Source organism: Molossus molossus, unplaced genomic scaffold, assembly GCF_014108415.1.
Source record: "Molossus molossus isolate mMolMol1 unplaced genomic scaffold, mMolMol1.p scaffold_m16_p_3, whole genome shotgun sequence".
Taxonomy (NCBI): Eukaryota; Metazoa; Chordata; class Mammalia; order Chiroptera; family Molossidae; genus Molossus; species Molossus molossus.
In genome coordinates this window covers 14,096,909-14,112,505 of record NW_023425366.1, presented here as the reverse complement: position 1 = coordinate 14,112,505, position 15,597 = coordinate 14,096,909, and the positions used below count along the sequence as shown (strand labels likewise).

The window sequence follows — 15,597 nt, the reverse complement described above, 5'->3', positions numbered from 1 at the left end:
CCCTATTCTATTGTAATATGCTTATGGCTCCAAGGAGGCAATGCATTTCAAAGAATAATAGCACAAATTGTTATTTTCAGAACTAGAGTGTATAAAGAACTTCAAAACACATAAAAAGAGAAAGTGACACCAATTAGAATGGCTAGAATTTAAAGAGATTAAAATGCCAATTGTTGGTGCCGATGAGCGGGAATTAGGGCTCTAATACTCTTGGTGGAAATGCCAAATGGTACAACTGCTTTGGAAACCTGTTTGACAGTTCTTTTTAAAAGTTCACCAAATGATCTAGCCATCCACTCATAGATGTTTACTGAAGAGGAATTAAAATATACGTCTCAAAAAATCTTATACACAAATGTTTATAGCAGCTTTATTTAAATACCCCCAAATGAACAATCCAAATGTCTTTCAAGAAGTGAATGGATAAAGGTAATGAAATTCATTCATTTAATGGAATATTACTCACCCATAAAAAAGAATGATGTGCTGCCCAAGCAGCATTATAGATGAATCTGAAAGTCATCATGCTAAATGAACGAAGCCAGACACGAAGACATTCATACCGTGACATTCCATTTATAGGAATTCTAGATAAATGCAAAAAGGAGCGTAGTGGATGCCTGGGGACGGGTTGGGCAGGGACTGGCTGTGACGAGGCATGAGGAAGCTTCTAGATGTAATGGAAATAATTCTGTATCTTGATTGTAGTGGTGGTTCCATGGGTGTCTGTCTATCTGTCAAAACTCCTCAAATTTTCACCCTTAAATGGGTGCACTTTATTGTATGTTAATAGAGTTGAAGCAAAAAGGAGCATACACTTTTTTAAAGTAAAAGGACAGCTTTCTGTAACCTAAGCACTTGGCAAAAATAAGGCACTTTATTTTTAGCATGTTGGCCTTTACAGACGTTCCTTTGCTGAAAAAGTCTCTCTCGAGGCTGTGGCTCATCGAGAGGAAACCTGGTCAGTCTGGCCAGTCGCTGAACTTTGGAAATGACACTGCAGTTACAAGAATTTTTGCAATATATGAACATATTCAAGGACAAAGGTTTAATGGAAATCTTTAGGCCATTAATTGTCAGTCCAAGACCATAAGAATTTTTATTTCCTTATAAATGTTTCTTTATTGCCCTGGCCAGTTTGGCTCAGCGGTTGGAGTGTCGGCCTGCAGACCAGAGAGGCCTGGGTTCGGTTCCTGCTAGGGTCATGTACCAAAAAAAAACCCAATTTCCTTTATCATCTCTGAGAGATCTGCTTTACTATCATTTCTCTTAGGAGTATTAATAATAATATTAATAGAAGTTAATTTATAAAATAATAAACCTAAACAGTGCTTCTCATGTATTTTAATTAGTATGTTATCCAGATTTGTAAAACTTCTATTTGTAGTGTTTGCCATCTCAAGTTTTAGGATCTTAAAGGTATTATCATCTTAAAAGATATTTGTATTATACTTGTTAAAATTTCTGAAAAATGTTTTGAGAATATACCCTCTGGAACTTCTGATGTTTTAGAAATTATACCTTAAGGTAATTATCACTTCTAGTTACTTATATTTTAAAATATCTTCTTTCCTTGAGATCTTGTTTTTCCAGTAAGATAACACCAAGGAGGAAAATTTGCCTGATTCTTTTGTGTAATGTTCAATTCAGGAATATTCTTGTAAGTCATTTCTGTGTCCCAGCAGGCGGAGATCAGTTCCATACGGGAAAACAAAGACAGACTGAGCGACAGTACTGCAGGTAAGCGAAAGGCACCTGTTTTTGTCCTGTAGACCCGTCTCTCTTCTGTGTCCACTTAATGCGAGCAAAGGCCAAGCCAGGCTGCTGAGTGTCGGAGAACCCAGCGTGGCTCCCAGAGGTGCCAGTGCCATACGGGCTGACGCCCGCTGTACCTCAGGGCACCCTTGGGTTTTAAGGAGTCTCAGAGCCTGCGTGTGAAAAAAATGCATCTATTTTTATTTGTTCCAAACTAAATTTTAGCACTTCCTGCAATTATGAATATAGGCAATAACACAAGTGGTATAAGCGGGCCAGTGACTTTGACACCAAGAGAATTCATAAGTAGTGTCCTGCCCCTTACTGTTAATACAGGTAGCTTGAAATAGCATTTACAGTGTTTCTACTAGAAACTATGGCAGTTGTTAGACCTGCTGCCAGGTCTTGGTATTTGTTCTGTTACAAAATAAGTTCATAAATTACTATAGCCTGTCTCTTCTATTTTATGCATTTAAAAACATTATTTTAGCCCAGCCAGTATAGCTCAGTGATTGAGCATCGTCCCAGGCACTGAGAGGTCCCGGTTCGATTCCTGGTCAGGGCACTTGCCAGGGATTCGGGCTCGATTCCCGGTAGGGGGCGTGCTGGAGGCAGCCGATAGATGCTTCTCCCTCACATCAGTGTTTCTGTCTCTCTCTCTCCCTTCCTCTCTCTAAAAAAAATCAATAAAAACCTAGTACAAAGAAAACACATTATTCTAGGAGGAGGCCCGTGGGCTACAGGCCGTGGGGTAGCAGCACTCCTTGAAGGTGGTTTCCTGACGGGAGAGCCAGCCGAGCACCCCCGGGGCGCCACAACCTAACGTGGCTACATGGGGTGGTAAATAGACACACACAAAGATAGTGTGTTAACACACAATCGTTTCGTCTTCATCAAGATGGTTTAATTCACCGTGTTAGTAGTCCATCCTGCGAGTTTGCCCTCTAAGAATGTAGTCTAGTTCCTTTAGAATCAATTTAAAATATAGAGTAGATTATTATTATTATTATTTTTTATCCTCACCCGAGGACATTTTTCCACTTTTTTATTAAGATAGAGCGGGAGGGAGAAAGAGGAAGAGAGAGAGAGAGAGAGAGAAACATCGATGTGAAGGGACACATCGAGTGGCTGCCACCCACACCACCAGCCAGGGCTGGGGACAAACTGCAACGGAGGTACATGCCCTTAGCGGGAACCGAACCCGGGTCTCTCTGGACCACAGGCCGATGCTCTAACCGCTGAGCCAAATCGGCCAGGGCTCGAGTAGATTATTTTAAGGGTCCTTTTTTGCTCCAGCATTCAGTTTCTTAGTCTTAGCATTTCATGTGTTTGGAGCCTTTAACTTACACAATTTAGAAATATTAAACTTTCTTATTCTTGGCAGAGCTCAATGTTAATACATCTGAACAGTTGTTACATCAGACACTTTAGAATTCACTCTTGTATCTTAGAAGAAATTTCTGTTGCTTAGAACTACAGGCATGCTCCCAATCCCCGTTCCACTCCACGTGACTTCACGTCACAAAGCTGCCTCTTAGGTATGGATGTCAGAAGTAAGCAAATCTATGGAGAAATGTCATTTTGCATCCTTTCAGATTACGATTAAAGCTCTCATCTTTGCATTAAATGGCTATGAGAAAATTTAAAACTAAAGGAAAAATTTTAGATCAGTGCTATTCAGATCAATCTGCAAACTGTTTCCAATTTACAATAAATATATAAGGAGTTTGCACCAGAAAGTCATCCAGCGATAGCACTAAGCGTACTGTTTGGTCCAGCCAACGCTGTTTTTCATAAAGAAGACTTTCTGGATGAAGGAAGCGGAACATGGAGTTATATTCTGGAGCAAGCTCTTTGCCTCCATCAGTGAGTGCTTTGAGTCGTGGTGCTTTAGATGCTATTTCAGCATGATCATCAGGAGGATGTTTAAAAGTCATGGTTTGTCCACAGTGTTTACTGTGGGATTTAGAGAACACTGTATCATACTGCAGTGGTCAGCAAATGCTTTATGGAGGAGGAAGAGTTTGACGTGGGTCTTGAAGGATGCCTAAGAGCTATCTAACCAAAGAGATGCTGCCAGGGCAGTTGGATGGATAAAGAACTGGAGAAGCAGCCTTGTGTTGAGAGTATAGAGGATACGATGGAAACTGATGAGGAAGACGGGATACTAGAGAAAGGAACAATGAGCCATAAGCCCCCGAGACAGTAGATTGGGGCCAAATCATAGAGGCCTTGATGCAGACAAAGGGATTTGGAGATTATTTTTAGAGGAATAACAATTAAAGCACTTGAACCAAAGGAATGACCCTATCAAAGTATGTTTTAGGGAGATCGGTCTGAGAGTGGGGGGCAGGCTACATATTGACTAGGGCGAGGAGAGAGAAGTTTTTGGAAGCCATCCACAGAGTTTCAAAGTAGATGATAAGCCCTGGCCGGTTTGGCTCAGCTGTTGGAGCGTCAGCCTGTGGACCAAAGAGTCATGGGTTCGATTCCGGTCAAGGGCACGTGCCTCAATAACAGTTTGGTCTCTGGCCCTGGTCGGAGTCATGTGGGAGGCAACCAGTTGATGTGTCTCTCTCACATCGATGTTTCTCTCTCTCTCTCTCCCCCTCCTTCCCTCCCACTCTATCTGAAGATAAAGGGAAAAATATCCTTGAGTAGGGATTTTTTTAAAAGTAGGTGATAAAGTTTTAGCTTGTGTGATGATGGTGGGGTTAAGAAGTGAACTAGCTTCCAGGGATATTTCTGGAAGGATTCACAGAAATGGACTCATTAAGCATGGGCGGAACAGAAAGCAACCAAGCCATACTTAATCAAGTGAATGGAAAACGTAGGATCAATCCATGAACTCTCAGATGAGTTTCTGTGCATCCAGGTTCTAGTCTTGTGCTCGGAATATCCCAGGAAAGAAACCCCAGTACTGAGCATTGCTGTTCACTAATCCAGGTGACTGGGGCTCTCGTTCATTGTCAGGACCCAGAAGAAGAACTGAATTGGGCAGGAAGGGAATTTGTTAGAGGTCAGAGAAATGACAGTTTAATTTTTAAATATTAATTTAAATTGCCTTTCTCTTTTCCAAGGTGCTGATAGCTTATTGGATATCAGTTCTGAACCTGACCCACCAGATATTCTTGTCCTATTACAAGCAAAAATTGCATCTCTTACTTTACACAATAAGGAATTACAAGACCAATTACAGGTAGGTTAATCCCTACCACGGACTGGCTTGTAGGGTCAAGCTACTGGGTTTCTCAGGGTTATTCAGATGATCTTTTATTTTAAACATCTACATTAGTTTCTTCTTTTTTAATATAGTTAGCGGTAAGCATTTTATAGTTTCAAGTTATTTCTTTCTTGAGAGTTATTCATTAGCCCTATTTTTGTAAGTTTCTGAATTGGTAAATTATATATAATTATATACATCATATGATATATAATATGACAAATTATATATGTGTGTGTAAATATATGGTTAGCCATTCGTTTAGGAAAGTTGATCATTTAGCAGATTTAATAAGTAGCTGTAGTAAGCCCATTCATGGCCCTTCTCGGCAACTAGAATAATATGAGAAATAAAGAAAGAATTTGAGTCAGAGGCTTTACAGCCAAAGCAGATCTGTTTTTCAAGTGGCACTAAAAATCTGTTCGAATAGAGCGCAGAATAGGCTCGGTGTTGTCAGTCTGACTCTCGGGGCTCAGACCGTACTTTTCCACGCGGCAAGAGTGCACCTGTAAAAGCCGAGCACGCCGCTCTGCCACACGTGGGTTCTGGATCTGTTCTCTCGTCCCAGCTGCGTGCTCACCGAACCGCCCCTTCGGTGCCGTTTCATTCTCCCTGCTTCTGTTTCAGGCCAAGACATCCAAGGAGGCAGAAGCTGACCTGAGCTTCGACTCGTATCATTCCACCCACACCGACGTGGCCCCGTCTCCGAGGAAACCCGGTGAAACCTCTCCCCCAGACTCCAGGTCCTCTCCGTCTGTCTTTACACATTCCTTGAGTAAATCCACTATTGACAGCAACGTCCGAATCCAACAACTGCAAGAGATCTTGCAAGACCTGCAGAAGAGACTGGAGAGCTCCGAGGCGGAGAAGCAGCAGCTGCAGGCCGAGCTGCAGGCCAGGAGGGCAGAGCCCGTGCGCTTGAACAACGCCGACGTTTCCGAGAACGGCTCCGACCTCAGCCAGAAGCTTAAAGAAACCCAGAGCAAGTACGAGGAGGCGATGAAAGAAGTCCTGAGTGTGCAGAAGCAGATGAAGCTGGGCCTCGTGTCGCCCGAGGGCGTGGATACTTCCTCCCACCTCCGGGAGCTGAGGCTCACCGAGGAGGAGGCCCGTGTGCTGAGGCAGGATCTCCAGAACGCCTTGGAAGAAAGCGAAAGAAATAAAGAGAAAGTGAGAGAGTTAGAGGAGAAGCTTGTAGAGAGGGAGAAAGGTGTGGTTCAGCCACCTGTCGACGAGTACGAGGAGATGAAGAGTTCCTATTGCTCTGTGATTGAGAATATGAACAAGGAGAAGGCATTTTTGTTCGAGAAGTACCAAGAGGCCCAAGAAGAAATCATGAAGTTAAAGGAGACGCTAAAAATTCAGATGACACAGGAGGCCGGTGACGACACTGGGGACATGAAAGAGGCCATGAACAGGATGATCGATGAGCTCAACAAACAGGTCAGCGAGCTGTCCCAGCTGTACAAAGAAGCCCAGGCCGAGCTGGAGGATTACCGGAAGAGGAAGTCTCTCGAAGACGTGACAGCTGAATATGTCCCTAAGGCAGAGCATGAGAAACTGATGCAGGTCACCAATGTGTCCCGGGCCAAGGCCGAGGAGGCCCTGTCTGAAATGAAGGCTCAGTATTCGAAAGTGTTGAATGAGCTGACTCAGCTCAAACAGCTGGTGGATGCCCAGAAGGAGAACTCTGTCTCCATCACGGAGCACCTGCAGGTGATCACCACGCTGCGCACCACCGCCAAAGAGATGGAGGGGAAGATCGGCAGTCTTAAAGAGCACCTCGCCAGCAAGGACGCGGAGGTGGCCAGACTGGAGAAGCAGCTTCTGGAGGAGAAGGCTGCCGTGACCGAGGGGATGGTGCCCAGGTCTGCCTATGAGAAGCTCCAGTCATCGTTAGAAAGTGAAGTGAGTGCGTTAGCATCCAGATTAAAGGATTCTGTCAAAGAGAAAGAGAAGGCCCATGCAGAGGTTGCCCAGATTAGAAGTGAGGTCTCACAAATGAAAAGGGAAAGGGAAACTATTCAGATGCTCTTGAAGTCCAAAGAGCAAGAAGTAAATGAACTTCTGCAAAAATGCCAGCATGCTCAGGAGGAGTTGGCAGAAATGAAGAGGTACTCGGAGAGCTCTTCGAAGCTGGAGGAGGATAAAGACAAGAAGGTTGGTGAGACCTCTTGCTGTTGACATCTAGCTAGTGGTCCCTCGGACCTCCAGCCGTCGCTGTAGGTAACATTTCAAGCATCTGTCACACTAACGTGTTGGGCATGCTCAGAGGCTCAGCACACGAATCCCTCTGTCCCCGAAGCCCCATTAGAATGGTAGGTCAGACGTTTATTTAAAAGAAAAACACTTCCCTATCCTAAAGCATTTCCACATATGTGGTGCATATTTTTTCTTGAAAAATTATTCTACAGAAGCTCTGCCAAGTGTCAGGGATCAGAAGGAAACCCACAAACTGAAAAGCGTTTCTGACCGATCGTGAACTTGAACTCTTGGATCTCAGACAGATTCCTCTGTCATATGGGAACCCAAATACTTCCAGACTTAATCCTGTTTCCCTAAGCCCCATAGGCTTTCCCCAGCCGGTATTAAAAACGGCCCTTCCTGGCCCTCATTTTCAAAGGTGTATAGGGGTGTGTGTGTTGAGGGGGTGATTAGAGAGGGGCTGGGTGTGGCAGGAGGAGAGGGGGAGTGGAGGGTAGGTCTGTGCCCAAATCTGCTCTGCATCCCAGTCTCCTGGTCCTGTGTTTTGAGTGGCATACACTAGGGCACTGTTGATCATTTATTTCTTTGTTATAATGAATGCATCAAAAGGGTTCCAGAGCCAAGGGGGGAGGGGTGGGTGGGAGGTGGGCTAGGGAGTTGTGTTTACTTTACAGCAAGATGTCCAGATAGCTCAGGGTTTCTAGAACTTATTCCTGATAGCCCATGTCAGCAATATTGAGCGAGACACAGCTGTTTCCAAATAAAGAATGCCTACAATTCTGTTTCTGTTAAGAAAATAAAGGAGGGGAGGGAGGTCAGTGTCATAACTTTTGTTACCTTCGTGCATTAAAGCACAGTGTTTAATCTGGGGCCCTTATTTGAATATAATGGATTTAGAAGTCTTTGTTGGTTTGTCTGATTTTGTCCTGTGTTTCATTTTATGCGTTTTCATTCCCAAGTCTCACGTTCAGGAGATTAACCGAGGCTGTGTTCAAAGTTTAGGAATACCTGGAATTTTGCTTCTGCAGGCCTGGTCTTGCCAGCTGGTAACAGTGTTCCTGTCTCACTAGATAAACGAGATGTCGAAGGAAGTCACCAAGTTGAAGGAGGCCCTGAACAGCCTCTCGCAGCTGTCCTACTCAGCGAGCTCCTCCAAGAGGCAGAGCCAGCAGCTGGACGGGCTGCAGCAGCAGGTCAAGCAGCTCCAGACCCAGCTTGCTGTGAGTGGGTTTGCTCCCCGGCCGGCTGTGAGGTGCAGGGCCAGGCAGACAGACTGCATGCCCGCCCTGCTGGTAGGGCAGGTGGGAGGGAGTGGAGGCCCAGCCTAAAGGGCTGTGTACTTCAGTGAGCAACTCACTAGGGACTTGGTGGGGGCAAAAGAAGGAACTAGTGGAATTTCCAGTCATTATCTGCCGTGAGCTGGGGAGGGGCAGGGGGGTGTCTCTGAGAAGGAGGAATGGGCGGGACAGTGGAGTAGGCTCCTTGTTCATCCATCCACTGACTTCTCACTCCATTTTTCTGCAACAGTCGAAACCCTCTCTGACAGTGGCAATAACTTTTTCTTGCCGTGGGCCAGGATCTCTGGTGGTTGCGTCTGGACAGGGCTGAAGCTGTTCCTTGGCCCCGCCCCTTCTTCACCCAGGAAGTCCTCTCTTGTTGGTGTCAGTGTCCTATGAGTGTTGCACAGAGCAGCACGAACTTGGCTTGAAACAGCACGGATTTATTATCTTCAAGTTCTGGAGGTCATCAGTCTTGCTAGATGAAGGTCAACATGTCAGCAGGGCGGTCCCTCTAGCGGCTCTCGGGGAGTCCATCCCCTTGTCTTTTCCAGCTTTCAGAGGTCACGCGGATTCCTTGGCTTGTGGCCCCTACCTCCGTCTTCACAGTCCAACACTTCAAACTGCTTCTTTCCACCTTTTGACCTTGCGCTCTCCTTTGAGGACCCTTGTGATTACTTTTAAGGTGGACGCAGAGGATCAGGATAATCTTTCTCTTCCTCTCGCAATCCTTAGTCACACTTGAAAGGTCCCTTTGCCATAGGCAACATTCACAGGTTCTGGGGATTGGGGTGTGGACATCTTTGGAGGGCCATTATTTAATTACTGAAATATCGGTTAAGGTTTGAGTTGACAAGGGTATGTATTTTCCATGTGAACTCAAGGGTTAGTTTGTCCTGTGCCATCTCTGGCTTCCATTCACAAACAGGACCTGGATTTCATGATTTCTTCAGTACAGACTTGATACTGTGAGTTCTGGTTTCTGTGGTCCTGACTCTGGCTGTCCACCAAGTCCAAAACCAGCGGTTTTGTGTTCCCCGCTGTAGCAGTGGATTAATCAGGGGAGAAGAAGATGCTTCCTACTGTGTTCTGCAGGTCATTCTTCTGATGAAGTGGTTATCACACAGACTTGTAGATAAAGTGCTGATGGTTTAGACATCATTCTTACAGTGACTCATCGTGTGTTTAATGAGTTCTTCCATGTCAGTATTGTCCAAGGTGCTGATGATATAACAGTGCATAGGACACAGTCCCTGCCTTCACAGAACTTATACATGATATGATGGCTTACCATATTCTGGATGTGGTGGGCATTCATTCATTGAGGACGCCTGCCCAGCATGCTGTGGGCAGACAGGAAATGAGCGCTTACCCAGTCTGAGTGAGTCTCGAAAGGCTTCCTGCAGGAGGTAAAGCTTGTGCTGAATCTCGAAGCGATGAGTAGGAGGCAGCAAGGACTGAGATGTGGCATTTAGATGGCCCTGGGTGGCCTTGGCGAGAACAGTTCACGTGGCCTGACAGCAGGTCTGCACTGCAGTCGGCTGTGTGCTGGGGAAGCGAGTACATAGGGGGGTATCTGACGGGGCGGAAATGTCCCTGCAGGAGCCAGGGGAGGAGCCTAAGGGAGGTTTGCTAGAAAGCTCGGAGACGGTGGCCCTGGCCGGTTTGGCTCAGAGGTTAGAGTGTTGGTCCACAGACCAAAGAGTCATGGGTTTGATTCCCGGTCAAGGGCACATAACTCGGTTGTGGGTTTGGTCCCCGGTCCTGGTTGGGGTTGTATGGGAGGCAACCAATCGATGTGTCTCTATCACATCAATGTTTCTCTCTTTTCCTCTCCCTCCTTCACACTCTACCCAAAAAACAAACAAAAAAATCAATGGAAAAACATCCTTGGGTGAGGATTTTTTTTAAAATAGGAAGACAGGAGATGGTGGTCAGAGGGTGGGATGCTCTTGGCGAGATGTCAGAGGCAGTGACAGAGGCAGGGCCAGGACCTGGAGGAGGCAGTGGCTGGAAGGAGGAAAGTTCGCTGGGGCTGAGGCGCTGAGGCCACGGTGCTCGGCGGCTCATCCGTGTGATGGTGCAGACAGCCCACTGATGGCAGAAGCCGGGACGGACAGGAAGGCAGTGACCAGCAGGTGGTAGTCATCAGTGACTGAGTGGAGGTAACCAACAGGTAGGAGGAGGGAACGCAGGGAGAGGTACTGGCGCACCTACTAATGGCGCCTTCTCACGGTGACCTTCAAAGGACTGAGGTGCTAAGGGTTGTCCTTGAGTAGAAAGGACATCTCATATTCTGACACTGATGGGAAGGAGGCGACTAGGGGTATGGGAGGACTTTTACAGATTTTTGAAGTGATCCATATGATAGTCTTAATTTTCATCATAAAATAGGAGGAAAGACCTCTTAGAAGAGTTACGAGCTAAGATCCTTGAAATAGGCAGGGAGAGGAATTGGAATAATAGCTCAAAGGAGACGCAGAAGCAGTAGCAGCTGCACCGAGGAGCCGTTGAGATTGGTGCCGCCTCTCTGTCGCCTCCTGGGTTCCCGGACACTAAACACATGCGCTTCCCCGGAATTGTATGGCTCAGGCTGTGTCGTGAGTGATCAGTAACTCTCTTTAGAAGAATCGGTTTTTAAATTTAATTAGTAACTATTTGGTCATTGTAGAAAAGTTGGAAAATACAGAAAACTCTGAAAAAGTTTTTAAAAATAAATTGCTGATAATCACTCAGAGACCATCACATTTTGCATTTGATATATTTCCTTGCACTATTTACATTTTGTGACTGTATCTGTGTGTTTGCCTAAAGTACGTATACGTAAATGTATTTACAACAAATTTGGGATTATAATAACTACTGTTTACATGAATTTTCTTCTAGAGTTGACATGCCAAAGTAGGAAATAGGTAGATTTGCCCCCGGCCCCCCAAGAATATTGATAAGATTCAGAAATGCACGAACCAGTGAGCTCACAACAATTTTAAAAGCTTCCTATGTGGGCAAGAGGGGATCACTTGGTGATCACAGCTTTCTTGTAGTTTGTGGGTTTTGTTTCTTAAAGCTCTGTAACAAGGTCAGATTGTCTCTCTCCAGGAATGCAAGAAACAGCACCAGGAGGTCATATCGGTTTACAGGATGCATCTTCTGTATGCTGTGCAGGTATGGCGACGCCCCGCGGGGGACTCTGGGTGTCCTGAAGAAGTCCTGCACTTGATGTTGCCCAGAGTCCTGTTACCAAACTAGTGGAACGAATGGGAATTTGAGGAGAACCCTGTGCCTTGGGAAGCTTTCCCGTGCCTCTCGCTTTGCTTTGGGTTTTGTGTTGGGAGCCCCCTGCCCTATTTATTGCCAAGAGCAGTCTCATTTGGTGAGAAATGAAGGAGGAGCCCAGCAGGCTCAGTGATTGAGCATCAACCCATGCGCCAAGAGGTCACCAGTTTGATTCCCGGTCAGGGCACATGCCCAGGCTGTGGGCCAAATCCCCAGTGGGGGTCATGCAGGAGGCGGCCAATTGATGTTCTCTCTCTCCCTCTCACTTCCTCTCTCTAGTATCAATAAAGGAAAAAGAGAGAGAGAAATGAAGGAGGAGGTGGCTGCTGCTGCTTCCCCACCCCATCAGAATCGGGAGCCCGGGCTTTATTTTCTAGGCCTGCCTGTATTTTCAGAGCCACCAGCACTGTCCGCCCTGTGACTGTCAGGGTTTGGGCTCGCTGGGCTCATATTTGCAACTGAGACCCCAGAAACACTTTGCTGGGGCTCTGGTAGACTCAGCCTCGCTATCCCCCAGGGGGGCAGGGCGGGCCCCCCTGACACAGGTCCTAGTAGAAATGGGAATTGCTGGGGCTAACATTCCTTTGGCAGATCGGGGGCCAAGGGCTCCATCCCAGCCAGCATCTCATTTCCTCAGGGAGACAGTGCCAGGCCTTCACTTAGGTTCTGATGAATGTCTTCTGTTTGAACTTGCTAGGGCCAGATGGATGAAGATGTCCAGAAAGTACTGAAACAAATCCTTACCATGTGTAAAAACCAGTCCCAGAAGAAGTGAAGTGGGTTCCTTGGCAGGACACTGCCCCTCGTTCATGTCTGTCAGAGCTGGAGCTGTTGGCGACCACTGCCATTGTTCTCATTGTTCTCCTCCGTGCTGTGCACCGTGACCTAGCCTCGCTGCCTCCCTCTCCCAAGGCTCCTTCCTGAGGACTGGGCCCAGAGGAGACCACCCCCCTCGGAACTGCTCAGAGACTTGAAAGCAGCGGAGGTGAAAGGCGCTGTCATCGCTTCTGATGCCAGAGCTGGGATCAGCCGTGCCCGGGGGCTGGCCCTGGTGCTGGGGAGCAGGCACCCTCTCGGTGCCTACCAGCTGTGTGGCTTTGCCATCGCTGAGTGATCTGTGGACACCTCCATGTGGTCAGCGCAGCTCCAGTCCCTGCACTCTGGCCGTGGGTTCTGCCCAGGAGGGCTGTGTTCCCTTTGCCTTCCAGCCCGCAAACACGATTTGACTTCTCACCAGTCCCTGCGGCGCTGGTTGCGCAGCACAACTGAGACCTTTATCGGGATGTCCTGTGGATTTGAAAACTCAGCCCACTTCTCCCCACCTGCCTTATTGAGAGTTCATCACCAGCTTGTCGATCTTAGTTGGATGAGCGAGCACCATTCACTAAAAGAGGAAGCTCAAAAACAAAAGCAAACTGCCCTTAAAAGTTTTTAAGTGAATCCTTGACGAATTGCAAATTTTCTATGCAAACTTGCCTTCTGCCGCGACCCGCGAAGCTCAGGAAATCCAAACATTTGTGTTTCAACAAGGGACGGTAAACTGAATGTTTACAGCCAAAAGAAATGCCTCAGAGTTCTGGACCTCAGTTTTTTAAAAGTGTTTTTTTTTTTTTCTCTACGATATTTTTATTGGCTCTTAAAGATGTTTTCCTATCTAAACCCCTGAAGTAAGTGAAATTTACATTAGACTATATTAACAAAATATTTTTTAGGTAACCATGCTTAAGACTTTTTAAAAATAGGACTTTTTCCTCCAAGTTTTCAGCTATAGCAAAAGGTAGTTATGTATTCTCATTCGAATATGAGCTACCAGGCTCCCTCGAGTTTCTGCCACTACGTCCTCAGAACTATAGCACATTTCTTAATGTAGCTAATACTCTTTTTACCCAGCGAGTAATCTTGAAAGCCTCGCTCTACCAGAACCCATAAATGATCTCTGGAAGAACTGTTAATAACAGTTTTTCAACTTTGAAACTAAAAATCCCAATACGGTAAACATTATGGTGCATAGCAAAGGTCTTAGGGGAAAATACTTCTGTTCACTTTACTTTCAGGTGAAAAATGTTTCTGACTTGCTGGCAACTTCCCTCAGAGCATTGATCTTCCTGAGGGATGTAAACAGAACACAAATCTGCAAAGTATATAATTAAGTGTAGGCCTGCTCTGACAGGGCCCGCGGACCGCAGGGCTGCCTGGGCTCAGAGGGAGCTTGGCTGTGTTGGATGACGACCAACGACAGCAAAGCAAAAACAGCTTTCAAGCTTGGTGTTACTTTTCTTACGTTGTTTATAGTTAAGTAATTTCAAAAATGCTCCAAAGAAATGTGAAAGGACTTTTTGTCACTGCACTTATTAAGAAAATACAAAACAACCCCCTCCCGCTCCCGCACAGCAATGCTGCAGAGTATAAAACTTGAGAAATTTTGTAGGATGCTTGACAAAGTGTAGCCTTTTATCTTGTTTCAGGATGCGTATTTATTACAAGTACTCTGGTTAAATATTGAAACGTTATATGCTGTAGTTTAGTGTTTTGCCTTTGTATAATTTACAGAAGGTATGGCAGAAAATAAACTTTTGTTTCATTTTGCATCTCTGTTGTTGCTTTTTGTTGCTACTCCAAACCGTGGGTTTATCGGTCCACAGGCAACAGCTACTTTTTTGAGTGATCCGAGACCTTCTATGTCTAAATGTACACGTATACATGTATTTTACTTTCCCCTTTACATATATGAGCATACTTTATACACTCTTCTGGACCATAGTTTTTTCACTTAAAATGTCATGGAGATTGTTCTTTGCAAACACATACACCTCATTCTTTTTCATGGTTGCATAATATTTCATAGTATGATTGTGCTATATTTTATTTAACTCATTTCTCGTCAGTGGGCACTTAATCTGCTTCCATATTTTATAGCCCCAACGATGATGTGAAGGCTTCCCTAGCTATGAATGTCTATGCGAGTGCGCGAGGATTGTCTGGATCACTTTCAAATCGCCCATTTTCACCCTCGCTCACATGTGATACAGGAATGCAGAGAAAAAAGGGAATAGAATAGTGTATGCATCATTGCAGTGAGTGAGAAAGAAGGGCCCTGTTCTTCACATTGGTTAAGAGTCATCCATTTGTTTTCCTTACATAAACGTAAGACAGACCCCAAAGCTTTTAATAATTAACTCCACCCATCCTAGGATAAACACATGATGTACTGTGTGGGGAAAATGCTGCCCGAACATGTTAAAGCACAACCTTTTGCAACGTGATACAACTGTGGCATTTCGGGTGCTGACAGCGGCAGAAACGCTCTGCAGCAAAGACGGGCTGATGCTCTCTGAGCCAAGTTAGCAGGAAGACTGCAGGGCAGAGTGAGCTGGATAAAGCAACAGACCCAGGCGCCCAGAGTAGCAATTTCTGTCCAACAAGAGCAGAGAACTGTCAAGCACCGTGGGAGTGTGGGGCATATTTGTGTAAGGACAAGAGCTCAGCTCTGATGGTCACCGTAAGTGGGCCGTAGGAGCTGGTCGAGGGAGCAGTGGATGTGGGTTCCAGCAGGTGGAAAGCTCTGAGAAGTCAGTCCTCAAGAGATGGGGTGAGTGAAGGAGAAGAAGAGACATTCCCGCACTTTCACTGTAAATCGGGCCCTAAAATGGGAAGAAGCAGTATAAGCAAGAACTGTGATTGGATGTACTTGACTATAAATGGAGGATGTGTAGGGGAGAGAAAGGAGCAGGCCAGCCAAATAGTATACGATTTTAATAGGGGAGGAGAGGTAGGAAGGGTACCCTATGTGTCGCCTCCAGATATTTTAAACCTATGCCGTTGAAGTCAGGTTAAGCACCCTGGAAGGCAGAGTAACACCCT

The 15,597-nt window shown here is 45.8% G+C and overlaps 1 protein-coding gene across 3 annotated transcripts in view; it reads left to right on the top strand.

Annotated features, from left to right (window-relative positions):
* RAI14 (retinoic acid induced 14) overlaps window positions 1–14,279 on the top strand; it is a 120,902-nt gene extending 106,623 nt beyond the window's left edge. Inside the window, exons 11-16 of one of the 3 annotated variants that reach the window (XM_036280630.1) lie at window positions 1,686–1,740; window positions 4,836–4,954; window positions 5,606–7,138; window positions 8,254–8,403; window positions 11,560–11,625; window positions 12,434–14,279. In XM_036280630.1, the coding sequence (XP_036136523.1) occupies window positions 1,686–1,740; window positions 4,836–4,954; window positions 5,606–7,138; window positions 8,254–8,403; window positions 11,560–11,625; window positions 12,434–12,511 (2,001 nt within the window). In that variant the 3' untranslated portion in view covers window positions 12,512–14,279. Of the gene's footprint in view, window positions 1–1,682; window positions 1,741–4,835; window positions 4,955–5,605; window positions 7,139–8,253; window positions 8,404–11,559; window positions 11,626–12,433 lie in introns of all 3 variants that reach the window. The other 2 variants (XM_036280631.1, XM_036280629.1) reach the window with 2 other exon arrangements.
* Window positions 14,280–15,597: the final 1,318 nt, after the last annotated feature.